Source organism: Protobothrops mucrosquamatus, unplaced genomic scaffold, assembly GCF_001527695.2.
Source record: "Protobothrops mucrosquamatus isolate PMUCROS unplaced genomic scaffold, P.Mucros_1.0 scaffold_174, whole genome shotgun sequence".
In the NCBI taxonomy this organism is placed as follows: Eukaryota; Metazoa; Chordata; class Lepidosauria; order Squamata; family Viperidae; genus Protobothrops; species Protobothrops mucrosquamatus.
In genome coordinates this window covers 149,592-161,897 of record NW_015386250.1, presented here as the reverse complement: position 1 = coordinate 161,897, position 12,306 = coordinate 149,592, and the positions used below count along the sequence as shown (strand labels likewise).

At 37.2% G+C, this 12,306-nt stretch overlaps 1 protein-coding gene across 1 annotated transcript in view; it reads right to left on the bottom strand.

The window, feature by feature from the left end:
* Window positions 1–8,614: 8,614 nt before the first annotated feature.
* TASP1 (taspase 1) overlaps window positions 8,615–12,306 on the bottom strand; it is a 54,573-nt gene continuing 50,881 nt past the window's right edge. The window contains exon 14 of the mRNA XM_015822427.1: window positions 8,615–9,472. Coding sequence (XP_015677913.1) covers window positions 9,380–9,472 — 93 coding nt within the window. The 3' untranslated portion in view covers window positions 8,615–9,379. The remainder of the gene's footprint in view (window positions 9,473–12,306) is intronic.

The window sequence follows — 12,306 nt, the reverse complement described above, 5'->3', positions numbered from 1 at the left end:
TACAGAATGTCAGTAACTGCAGAATGGTTTAACCAGAATAAAAACATTGTTTTGGAAGTAGGTGAAAAGATCTATAAAAGTAGCTACCCTGCAGGGTTAATGAAAGAATAGAAATGATGAGCTTTATTTTATTAACTTGCACATTGCTGAAGTCAGACACTTAACTATAGTAGGTGCCAAGAAAAGCATTAAGTAAAAACAGTGTACTTAAAAAAATCCTAGTAAATTAAAAATAACCAGCCATAAAAATATTAACAATAATCTTATAGGTAGTCCTTGACAACGACCAAAATTGAGCCTGCAATTTTTGGTCAGAAATCACTGTGGTCACTAAGTCAGTCATCATGTGACCTGACTCAATTTTGCAAATGTGTTTATGATGGCCTTTAAGCAAACGATATGGTCATTAAGCAAACCACAGTCTCATTAGGCAAATTCAGCATATCCAACAGTCAGTTTGCTGTTTTCTGCCAGAAAACAGCAAAAAGTCATAAAACATGGTCTTGTGACCTTGGGACACTACAACCAGTTATAAGTGTGAGCTGGTTGCCAAGCTCCCCCAAATGTGATCACACGATCATGAGGGAGTGTAATAGTCATAACTGAGGACAGGTCATAACATTGAATCTATCCTTTGGTGACTGAGCAACTGGTCATTAAGCAAGACTAGCTCCATCTATAGATTTATAGATTGAGTGGGTGGGCACCCAGGAAGTGCAGGCCAGTTGGTGACAGCTGTGGGTAGATGTGGGGTTGCTGTGAGTGGACATGTACTATGGAATACAGGTGGCTGGGGGTACTTTGGACAGGTGCACACTATAGAGGGTAGTAGGCAGGGGGTGCTATGGGCAGGCATGTACTAGAGTACCGGTGAGCAGGGGTATTGCAGAGTACAAGATCCCGAGGATTTCATAATCTGTAGTAGGATTCCTCAAGAGAAAAAATGGTAGAGACTTAAAGGAGCAATTTACAATCTTCCCTGCTTTCTTCCTGCTGATTTTGCTTGTGGGAAACCAACAAGGGAGGTTGCAAAAGGCAATCACGCATCTGCAGAATGCTGCAACTGTCATTAAGTACAAGTCAGTTGCCAAGTGCCCAAGTCACAATCATGTGACCACAGGGGTGTTGTGATGGCCAGAATTTCGAGGACCAGTCATAAGTACCACACATTCAGTGCCACTGTAACTTTGAACAATCGTTGAATGAGTGGACGTGGCTTGAGGATTACCTGTAATAATTTGGGGTGAAACCTAAGAGAGGAAGGACTATTCTAGTGACATGTATGGAATCATAGTGAGATGTCCAAGAACAGAGCTGAAACAAATATTATAAATATACTAGCATCCCAAAAAATTGATGAAAAAGACAATATAAATGCTGAGAGAAAGCTGAAAAATTGTAAGGCTGAGAATGTAGATGGTACAATTGGGGAAATGTTAAAATTTGATTGTGCTTTGCTCATGGAGAGCCATCTAACCTGTTTGTGAAGACTTCGCTGCCTGTAAAAATTGGAAAAAATGCCGTGATTGTTTATATAGAGGGAAAAACAAGAGTGAACAAACTTCAGGGGGGGATTAATCTATTAAATTTGCCTGAAAAAGAGTTTGCAGGAGTCTGATGGAAAGAATATGAAAAATGATAATGAATAAAACTTAAGGCATGCCTTACTGCTTTCTGCCAGGCATGAAAAGTGACGTTTTTGCTCTGCCTAGGTTCCCTGAGAAATGTATTGAGAAAGTTGACTGCATATTAGTTGATTTAGAAAGAGCATATGATAAAAAGCAGACATGAATTATATAATGCTTTGAGCAAATTTGCAGCTAAAGACTAGCAGTGTTCCAATATCTCAGGGGCTGCCACAAAGAAGAGGGAGTCAAGCTATTTTCCAAGGCGCCAAACAGCTGGCTTTTTTGACCTGGTGGCCAACTACAAGAAACATCTGACCTCTGTGACTGCCAACAAGGGTTTTGCCACCAAGTACTGTTTTGCGAAGGGGTCAAATACTTATTTCACTCATTAAAATGCAATTTATCACTTTTTTGAAATGCGTTTTTCTGGCTTTTTTGTTGTTATTCTGTCTCACAAAATCAGCAGGGGATCAAATACTTTTTCCCCTCACTGTATCTGTTGATAATCTCAAAGTACTTAAGTTACTTATAAAAACTTATTAGAGGCTATGGCTGATTTTGCTTGGCCAATTATTATTTAAAGTGAATCAAATCAAACCAAGGATTCTAAAAGTTTCCTTGTAACTATACCGTAATTACTTTAAAAGGCAGGACAAGAAGCAATGGATGGAAACTAATCAAGGAGAGAAGCAACCTAGAACTAAGGAGAAACTTCCTGACAGTGAGAACAATTAACCAGTGGAACAACCTGCCTCCAGAAGCGGTGAACACGCCAACACTGGAAGTTTTTAAGAAGAGACTGGACAGCCATTTGTCTGAAATGGTATAGGGTTTCCTGCCTGAGCAGGGGGTTGGGCTAGATGACCTCCAAGGTCCCTTCCAACTTTATTATTATGATGATGATGATGGATCATCGCACAGTCAGCCAGATGTTCAGACTGGATTTGGCATTTTGTCTACCTATCGAGTCCTTACCCAGGACCTGGGATAGGCAGATGTGGATGTTTGATGGTATTATTATTATTGTTGTTATTATTATTATTATTATTATTATTATTATTATTATTATTATTATTATTATTAAATAAAGTATACTTGAAGATTAATGGAATGCTTAGGAAATGTTAACATTAAAGAAGTAGAATGATGTATGATGTTTCTTTGGGTTTTTAGGTACTTATGTATACATGTGTAAGAAATGGGGATCTTGGGAGAGCTGTGTCGATGAAAGGCATAAATGTGGATATACCTTAATAGGCAATCAAAGTTGTTTCATTGGTGAAGAACTTGTATGGTTTGCAGTGAATTGTACCATGAAATGAGGACACTGAAAATAAAGATACTTGTAGCAGTCTCAAGTTGACATAGAAAATAGAGTAAACAATTGTTAGACGTAGATAAGATAAAAATTAGAACAAGTAGATGAATTTATGTATCTTGGAAGACTGCTTGCTAAACATTTGAATAAATTAAACTCTCTTCCAGAAACTATTATTTATTTTATTGGAAACCAGCATAGTACGGTGGTTAAGAGGCTGGATCAAGGCCGGGGGGAATTCAATTTAAGGATTAATCCAAATTATCATTCTGGATAATTGACACTCTTCTTTAAAAAAGGAAAATCATTTACTTCCTGGTTAGGAAATAAATCTTCCAGTGGTTCATATAATGCCATGCCAAGATTTACTTCTAGAAAACTGCCTGAATTGGTGCAACCTGGAGGAAGAATGGAATTCTCTGCAGTGTTCCGTGTCTGGAGAGGGAATGTTTTTCACATGCTTAGTGGACAGTTTTGCCAACCCACAAGCAGGAAGTACGTGCTATCTTTAAATAATATTAAATAATAGTTGAAAAATATGCAGGGAGCATACTCAACAATGTCCTAGAAGGGGCAAAGAGGGACTGCTACTAAGTTTAACTTGTTGCAGCTAGCCAAGTCTGATGATAGAGCAAAAAGAGGCCACATAGTAAAATTTGGCTTAAAGAGAGCAATTTGCATCCTAAACATTGCTATTTCTAGACAGCATCACATCAAAACTAAACTATATTTAGGATCTATGTGTTTTATGTTGTGCAGACTCAGGAGAATTAGATAGCTTTTATTTAACCTCATTAGAAGTTACCATATTTTTCCGTGTATAAGACACTATTTTTTCCTGCAAACATCCTGTTCAAAAATCAGGTGCGTCTTATACAAGTGCAGTGTCTTATACACGGACAAATAATGGTAACCTCCGCAGCCCAGGGCATCCCTGTGTGGGTTGCCATGCCGCCTGGTGCAGGTGTCAAGCCCCTGTGGGCTTGACACTAATGGGAGGGGGAGGGGGCAAGACGGTCGGCCGGCCGAACTTCCAGATTTGCTGGCTCAGCTGTTCGGCGCTCTGCCAAGTAGCTGATTGGCATAGAGAAACTCACATGCCAGAGCGTCTTATATAAGGGTGCATCTTATAGACGGAAAAATACGGTACGTGTTTGCCTTAAAATGTAGTGACTGCCTGAATCCGCCCACAGAATCAGGATGATTCAGATCTCCAATCTACGCAGATTGTTGTAGTTAAATGCAGTTTGAGTCTAAATTAATTTTGCCAAACTTAATGCTTTCCAGAAAAAAAAAGGTAAAGCCAGTATTTCAATTTGGCTAAACTTTGTAAATCACTTTTAATATCTCTACACAGAGGATGCTGTGTAGGAGTTGAAAATGTATAATTGGCTTACTTTATTATATTAAAGCTGGTGCCTCTGCTTTTATAAAGAAATAATGAGAATGTCTTTCAAATACATCTGAATCCAGATGTGACTTTGAGCTTTATGCAACCATCCCCATTAAGGGAACATGATATTCTCAAGGGGAAAGTTCAATTGAGGACAGACAAATGTGTTTTAACAGATTTGTTTCCCCCACTAAATTCCATTAATCTTTATTTTTTAGGATTTAGCCAGAGTAGAATCATCTGGTATGTAGTTACTGTCTCCCCCCCCCCCCCTTACGTCTAAGCAAAACTGCTTCTAAATGAAAATATGGCTCTCATTAATACAAAATGAATACTGGAAGGGACCCAAGTTTGAAGAATGCTTTTCCCTTAACTAAGAAGTTTTTGCCAAACTGCCCATCCTCATCAATTTAATGGATTAAAAATTTGGCCACACTGGCTGGTAATTTTGGTAGTTACGAGTGGAGTATGTCTAAAGATAACAATCTATTATTGGTGGTAATCAACACAACTGATTCCTAGCAATGCATCCACACTATCATCAATACCTACTCCACAGATTATAAACCTCCTTGGAATATTACTCTTTTTGACACTTCTATATCCATGGACCAACCGCAGAATCACCCATCAGCTTCTATATTTTAATTCTTATTCATCATGCACTGAATGCCTCAAACTGTGCTTCAAGATAAGGTGTTATTTTAAAGAGACAAGTATACAACTACTTTCTTTGGAGTACAGCACACAGTTTCAAAACAACATCTTAACACTGAAATATCAAAAATATTTCAGAGGTAATTGTATGCTGTCAGAGCCCTTAGCAGTTGTGGATGTCAGGAAGATTATATACTTCTGCTTTCTCTCCAGGGCCTTGTCAAATACTTCAGTTAATTATCATTCTGAAAAAAATACCTTTTCTTCAAGAGATACAGTAGTAAATGATTAGCTTTCACTCAACTGGCTTTCTTCCCTCTGTTTTCAGCAACTGCAGTTGGTTCCCCTTCCATTGTGGTCTTCTTCTCATAGTCATTACGCTCTGGTCAGAGTGAACCACCCTCAGGTTGGCTACTGGTTTTTTAAAGGGCTGTGAATGCTGGCATTTTAATCCTTCTGTGTGTTCCTTTGCCAGTTTTATATTTAATCCTTCCTCCTCTAGCAGACATGAGAGCCAGTATGATTTTCTTGATTTCTTCTCTGGCTGGGTGTAAGTAAGTAAGCAGATCTGGGTTTTTTTCATTCAATTGGTTTCTTCAGTGAAAATGCAAACCGTTTTTGTCCAGATCAAAAACTGAGAATGATGTCCCTTTGGAACTGGGACAGACTGAGGCCAGCTTTTTAGATGAAGCATTTAAAGGATGGTGTGAAAATTAAAATGTAATTTCTCCAACCTCCAAATGTGCTGAGATTCCAACTTCCAGAACTCCCTATGGAAGTTCAGCTTCCAGCTAGACAGAATTCACAGCAAATTCTAATTCAGTAAATTGCAGCTAACCAAGTTGCATTCTAGTGACATACATCAAGTCAATAAATGTTATGATCTAATGAAATTTTAAAGTTGCATTGACTTACTATGATATGTGCTGGATCGGATAACTTGGTAATTCTATTGCAGAAGCTGGTTGCGATACTAATGGAATTCCAGGCTACAAATTATACACAGAGGAGAATATAGTATTTTAGAGTAACATGAAATAACTGTTTTGCTTTAAAAGTTTACCAGAATATAATCATAGTACAGAATAGGTAATACTCAGGACTGGTCTGCTTTGTTATTAACATTATCCGAGTTAAATTTATGGGTTGCAAATATTTCATTACCATCTTCATCAGGCAGGACATTTGGTGTGTGAGATTCATTGGTTGGGAAGATTTATATGATATAATCTCAAAACATGCAGAAAATAAAACATTTTTTTCTGTGCATCAGCATCCCCCAAATTATACTCACTGTTACAAATATCATTTTAAATAGTATTTTAAAACACTATCACCCATCATTTACATTTTTAAAACTTTAATATACATTCCATGAGATTTCCTTAGAATTCCATATTATTTTCTTTTTTAACGTTCACATACATTTTTACTGTAGATAAAATAGCATAGATTATATTCTTGTTTAAAAAAAAAAGTAACAGAATATTACAGCTCCAACCTGTCTACTGCCTCTACCAGTGTAATTGTTTGATTACCCTAAATCAACAGTTCACAAACAATGTGTATTTACATGCAACTTCACATACTGTCATTCCTTTAGCATTTCAATTTTCAAGTACAATTTTTCATGGAATTACATGTTATTTGTTTAGAGTAAAAAAAAATGACATGCTATTAGAGACTGTGTGGCTCCCTTCTGTTGGAATTCATTCATCTTTGATATTTCTGTCTTGTTCTTAACATTAAAAGACAATCCCTGGGGGGGTCCATGACAGTTCGCCACAGCTAACTCACCATGGCCAATTTGCCACGGACAACTCGCCCACGGCCAGGTCGCCACAGGACAACTCAGTGCGGGACGAGAGTTACACTAATATCAAAGAAATGGTGGAATAGAATCGTTAAAGAAAGGATGGAAAAGGAGGGACAGAACGAAAGGTGAATGACAAAAATTAAAATAATTGTTATTTATTTTAAACAATTAATTAGAATTGTTAAATTGTCCTGCAGCGAGTTGTCCCGTGGTGAGTTGTCCCATTCCCCAATCCCTGGACCCTTTAACAAGAAAACAAAGCTAGCAGTAATTTTACTAATTTTCCAGTTGAAGCTCTATGTATCACAGCACCAGGCCTATTCTTTAGGCTTCCCTTACCTAAATTCGCATCCTGAAGGAGGGTCTAAAATTACTAGTTTCATTTCCTCATTGGCAGAAATTGAACTTTTACAACCTTTATAATGATTTAGCTTTCTTTTTTTCCCCCAAATGTTTCAAGACCAAATATTTTAGTTCGATGTTGAATAATCTGTTTACTAATGAGCAGAGGGGGATAGGATCCTATCACCTACACTTGGTAACTTTTTCTGCTACACATCCATTCCTTTTTCATGGATATTTTCGTGATACTATACTGTAAACCCATCAGATTATCTACCTTGAAGTGTAATTTAATGACATACATACCAAAGTGCTCAAAACAGATGACTATACTATCCTAGTAGTGACGTGTACATTTTCAATATTTTTAAGATACTGACTAAAAAAAAAATATTTGCCATTATGAGAGTAGAAATATCATCAAAGTAAGAATCTGTGGATGGATCGGGTTTTCTATGGTGGGTTGTCTTCATATAATGTGTTACTGGACAAGTGATAAAGTCACGATGCAAGAATTAAGCAAATACAGTATGTGTCATATTTTTGGTCCAGAGGTAAGGGCTACTATTAGGAAAATCCAAACTATGTGCATAACATATAATTTTCTCCCTGTCTGCCATCTACATATTTCTAAGGGTGTGTTAAACTAACTACTTTATTTTTGATCAGTATTAAAATAGACACAATAAAGGATCAATCTTTTTTTTTCTTCCAAAAACTGGCTTTTCTCAAACTATAAAGAACTACTTCTTCTGAAGCATGAATGATTGAAAGAATGAGTGGCACAGTTGTAATGTACAATTTCAAATGAGTCTAGTGATAAAATATTGAATTTATGGACATACTGTGTCTTTGGACAGCTATTTGTGGCAACAGTTTGTAGCCATCTGTGCCTCTGCTGAAATGACTGGAAACCATAGTGAATTGTATTGCTTAAAAAATTCAGATATCAACAATAAAATGAGTTCATCTTTTTTACGAAATTAGAAACAGTTGTAAACAATATTTTCTTCTAATTATATAAAACTGTTCGATGACACTTCAGTTAGAGAGGACAAGTACAGTGCAGATGTTTAACAATAGTTTGGAGGTTGTTGAGCAAGTACTTCTAAAGAATGCCTATATCATCTCCTGGTAATATTCAAATAGCTCATTTGCTAGACTTTTTTTTTTTAAAGGGATTGTCTTACAGCCATTACACCCAAATACGTATCGAAAGAAACCTGAAGATCCTGAAACAATTTCAGAAAAATCTAACCATATTTACAACATACATTATATGAAAATATGTACCATCCATAGATTCTGGCTGCATAAATTATTTAAAAGGCCACTTGTAACACCACTTACATTACATGTAAATTTAATTGCACACATGCATACCCATTTACTTTAACTTTGGAATTTAAGGAACAGAAGAAAGCTAGAATTAGGTTCCTCTACATCACCACTTTAATACATTTTGCATTATCCAGTAATAGTTTATTTCTATATTATTCTTTCATAATATATTTGAACCAAAGAATAGTACTAACTCTTTCAATAAATGTTGTTCTTATGTACATCCCAATATGCAGTTATAACAAAGTAAAGACTGTACGTTACCTTTACAGAGCCTTTCATAATACATAAAAGCTTTAAGCTATGTAACATTTAAGCCAAAATAAGTACCACAACTGAATAACTGAACACAAAAAGTCTGGCTGTAACCCTGCCCTAGACTGTTTCACTGGAATCAATCCCTCTTTGCTAGAAAGAAATTATTATATCCCATTGGAAAATCAGGGTATGCGTAAGCAATCATGGGACCATCCTGAGACTATCAAATAGTATTGAGTACATTCTGATACTTGTTTATTTCAACTCACTTTGTAGTCTGTATGTTCTCAATATAACATTTGTGATCAGCATACCTTCTATTTTTTAAAAACATTTCTTTCTGGGACGTTATTGTCTTACAGACTGATTAAGTAGCTCATAAAATCTTTTCTAACGTTAAAATATTTCAAGCAAGCGAGAACCGAATTTCTTTTCTCCTGGGAGATGTGTTCTCATATACATTCAAACAAATTTTTAGAATCTAAAGCTACAGCAGCACTTGTTTCAAGTTAGGGTGCATGTGGTTGCAATAAAGTATATAAAATAATAGAAATCTCACTCTCTCTTAAAACACAAAGGATCTTATTATACAAATAGCATTTGTGCTGACCCCATGACATAGTGGTTCAGTTCACTGGGCTTTCCAATCGACAAACTCCTCCTTCAATTGCTACCGACTGTCCTGCCACAGCTCCATGTGGAAGCCTTGAAATGTGAGTCTGTAAAGAAATATGTGAGAATTTGAGAGCTTAACAAGTAAAGCAGGACAAAAAGAAACCCTGATTAACAAGAATGAACAAATAAGCCTACATTCTTAAATATGCTGCAAGTAATTGCGACTATTCCACTCAAAGTGGCTGAGATGAGGCTGCGTTACAATTCTAGATGGACCTGAAGGACAATTGAGTATTTGGAGGAATAGGGGACTAGGGTCACCTTGTGAGTGACTTATACTGATAAATGAATTGGCAAGACCATCTCAGCCTGTTGTAATAAATACAAACCAGCTTCTGATATCATGGTGATGGAATGCCTAAAAGGAGATATATAAGAGGCATCCTGGTAGTTAAGGGAGAACAGGGTCATTATGGAAGTGCTCCTTGAGTCCAGGGGATAGGGGAAGCATGAGATAAAGTCTCAGAATAATCCCACCTTAATTGCACTAGACATAAGTTGTGCAGGAAAATTATATTGCTATATCTCCCTACTAGCAAAAAAGATCTTTCCGGAAATCCAAATGGTACTTGTTTTCTGAGTTTGCCAATCCTTCAGAGCTTGACAATTCTTCTGAATTGTGTTCCTTTAAGAATTTTCCAATGGGGTTTTTCGTCGTATCAGAAGTAGTGTCAAGAAACTGATGCTGGGTGACTATTCTTTAGCAACTAGGTCATTGGCTTACAAAAGTCCCATAAAATTCCAACTTGACTCTCCAGGTTTTGAAGTCAGTGCCATCTAATTCCAGAGAAATATTGAATACTTTTTAACACTGCCTAAATTCAGTGGCGGATTAGATGGGGGAAAATAAGATGAAATTTAATCCAAACAGAATGAAGATTCCTTTGGTCAACAGAAAACTAGATTAGGGGATTGGAGTTCAGCTTGTTCTGGATAGGTTTGCATTTTCCTCTGCAAAAAGAGGACCACGGCCAAGGAGTGCAATTTGATCCTCAGCCCTAACTTGATAGATAACTAAGGAATTATGACAAGGAGCATAATTGCATCTGGCATGCAAACTATAACGATTCCTGGGCTGGTCTCATTGCACAGTAGTTACCCATAACCAAGTTGCTTTCTGTCTTGAGTGCTGCAATGCATTCTTATATGGGCTAGTCCTGAAAAGTATCCAGAACTTGCAATTGGTAAAAAATGTAGGAATGAGACTGTGAGATTTCAGGGCGACATAATAGCAACACCAAAATATCAGCACTGGTTGTGAGATGCTTTCAAGTGCCATTTAAAATGTCAAACTTTGAAGCCCTAAATGATTACCTGATGCACCACCTATAGAATATAGAGGGAATGGCCATGAGGGACGGGAGGAAGAGCCACCACCTAGGCAATAGTCAGATAAAAGCAGCCTGAGTTTGGGGCAAGAATGTAACATGATTAAACATTTTGGACAGTTCACATGAAGATGAAGGAAAGGAGTGGGAGCACGTTCAGACTTGGAAGATTTTGTTACTATAGCTTTACAATATAAGTTGTATTAACCTACATATCATTGGTTTTCTAGTTTGGTCTATCTTGAAAGGATGACATAAACTTTCATGTTACAAATCTGTCCAGACATTAAGATGTTTAGAAAGTCCTTCTGTCCTAGAGAGCAGAAATTGCTTCTTCTATCAGAAATTATGTACTGTATATAAAAAACAGATCCCCTCTCTAGAGCAGTGGTTCTCAACCTTTTTAATGCCGCGACCCCAACCGGTCGTAAGTCGAGGACTAAACCGGTCGTAAGTCAAGGACTACCCAACCGGTCGTAAGTCGAGGACTTTCCCTGCCCAGGAGTGCCACGCATGCGTGGTTCTGCCCCCTGCGCCAGCCGAGGCGTAGCTGGCAAGCGGCAGAGACGGAGCAGGCCGACCACCAGCTGGCCCAGCCCAAGGGAGGTAAGGCACCCGCCGGAAAAGGGGGAAAAAATGGCGGACAAAAAAATGGCGGACAGCCTTGCTTGGCGACCCCCATGAAATGGTCGATCGACCCCAAATGGGGTCCCGACCCACAGGTTGAGAACCACTGCTCTAGAGAGAATGCTATGGAATGCATTTGTAAAAAAAACAAAAACAAAACCCACCAGGTCTTTAGAGTTAATGCCTTCATTGTCTGCATTTTGTTCATTTCATTAATTTTGCTTATTGTGCTTTTTGTAAATTTGTGTGCAATTATAAATTGCAATCCTTTTAAGGGTTCATTTTAAACATAAAGTTGGCAATAAATAAGAAATATACATGCATTTGAAATCAAAAGGATAAATTTAAGGTTCTGAACTATATTTCCTATTCATTAATACAGAATGATTGTTCAATAACTATGTAACATTGTAGCTGATTAAAAAAAAGCTGAACACACAAACCACACAATTTGCTGTAAGCAATATTAAAAAAACAATATTGTTATAGAATTATAAATGCAGATATGACTTGGATGGAATTTTATGGAATTTTCTACTGTAAATGTCTATTTTTCCTAAGCTAAAACAATACGCTAAAAGAATGCAAGTTTTATCAAAGTAAGCACTGGACAAAAAAGTTACACAATACAGTGCAACTTGACAGTTCTGACGCTATATGCCAGAAATGTAAATGTATTCTGCATATTTAAAAAATATGTTTAATGCTTCATGGTTTGGCTGACTTTTGCAGAAGTACAACACACATCCATATAAACCAATGCAAATGCATTGCTGAGAAATGAGGCACTACGTTACCTGCAAGCTGATAGAAAAACAAAGACTTTTGGTGGTTAGCTGTTTAATTGTAGTGTAGTCACATTGGGGCATTACCCATAAATACCAGCAAATGAAAGTACTTCAGAACATCTTGCACTTAAGGCA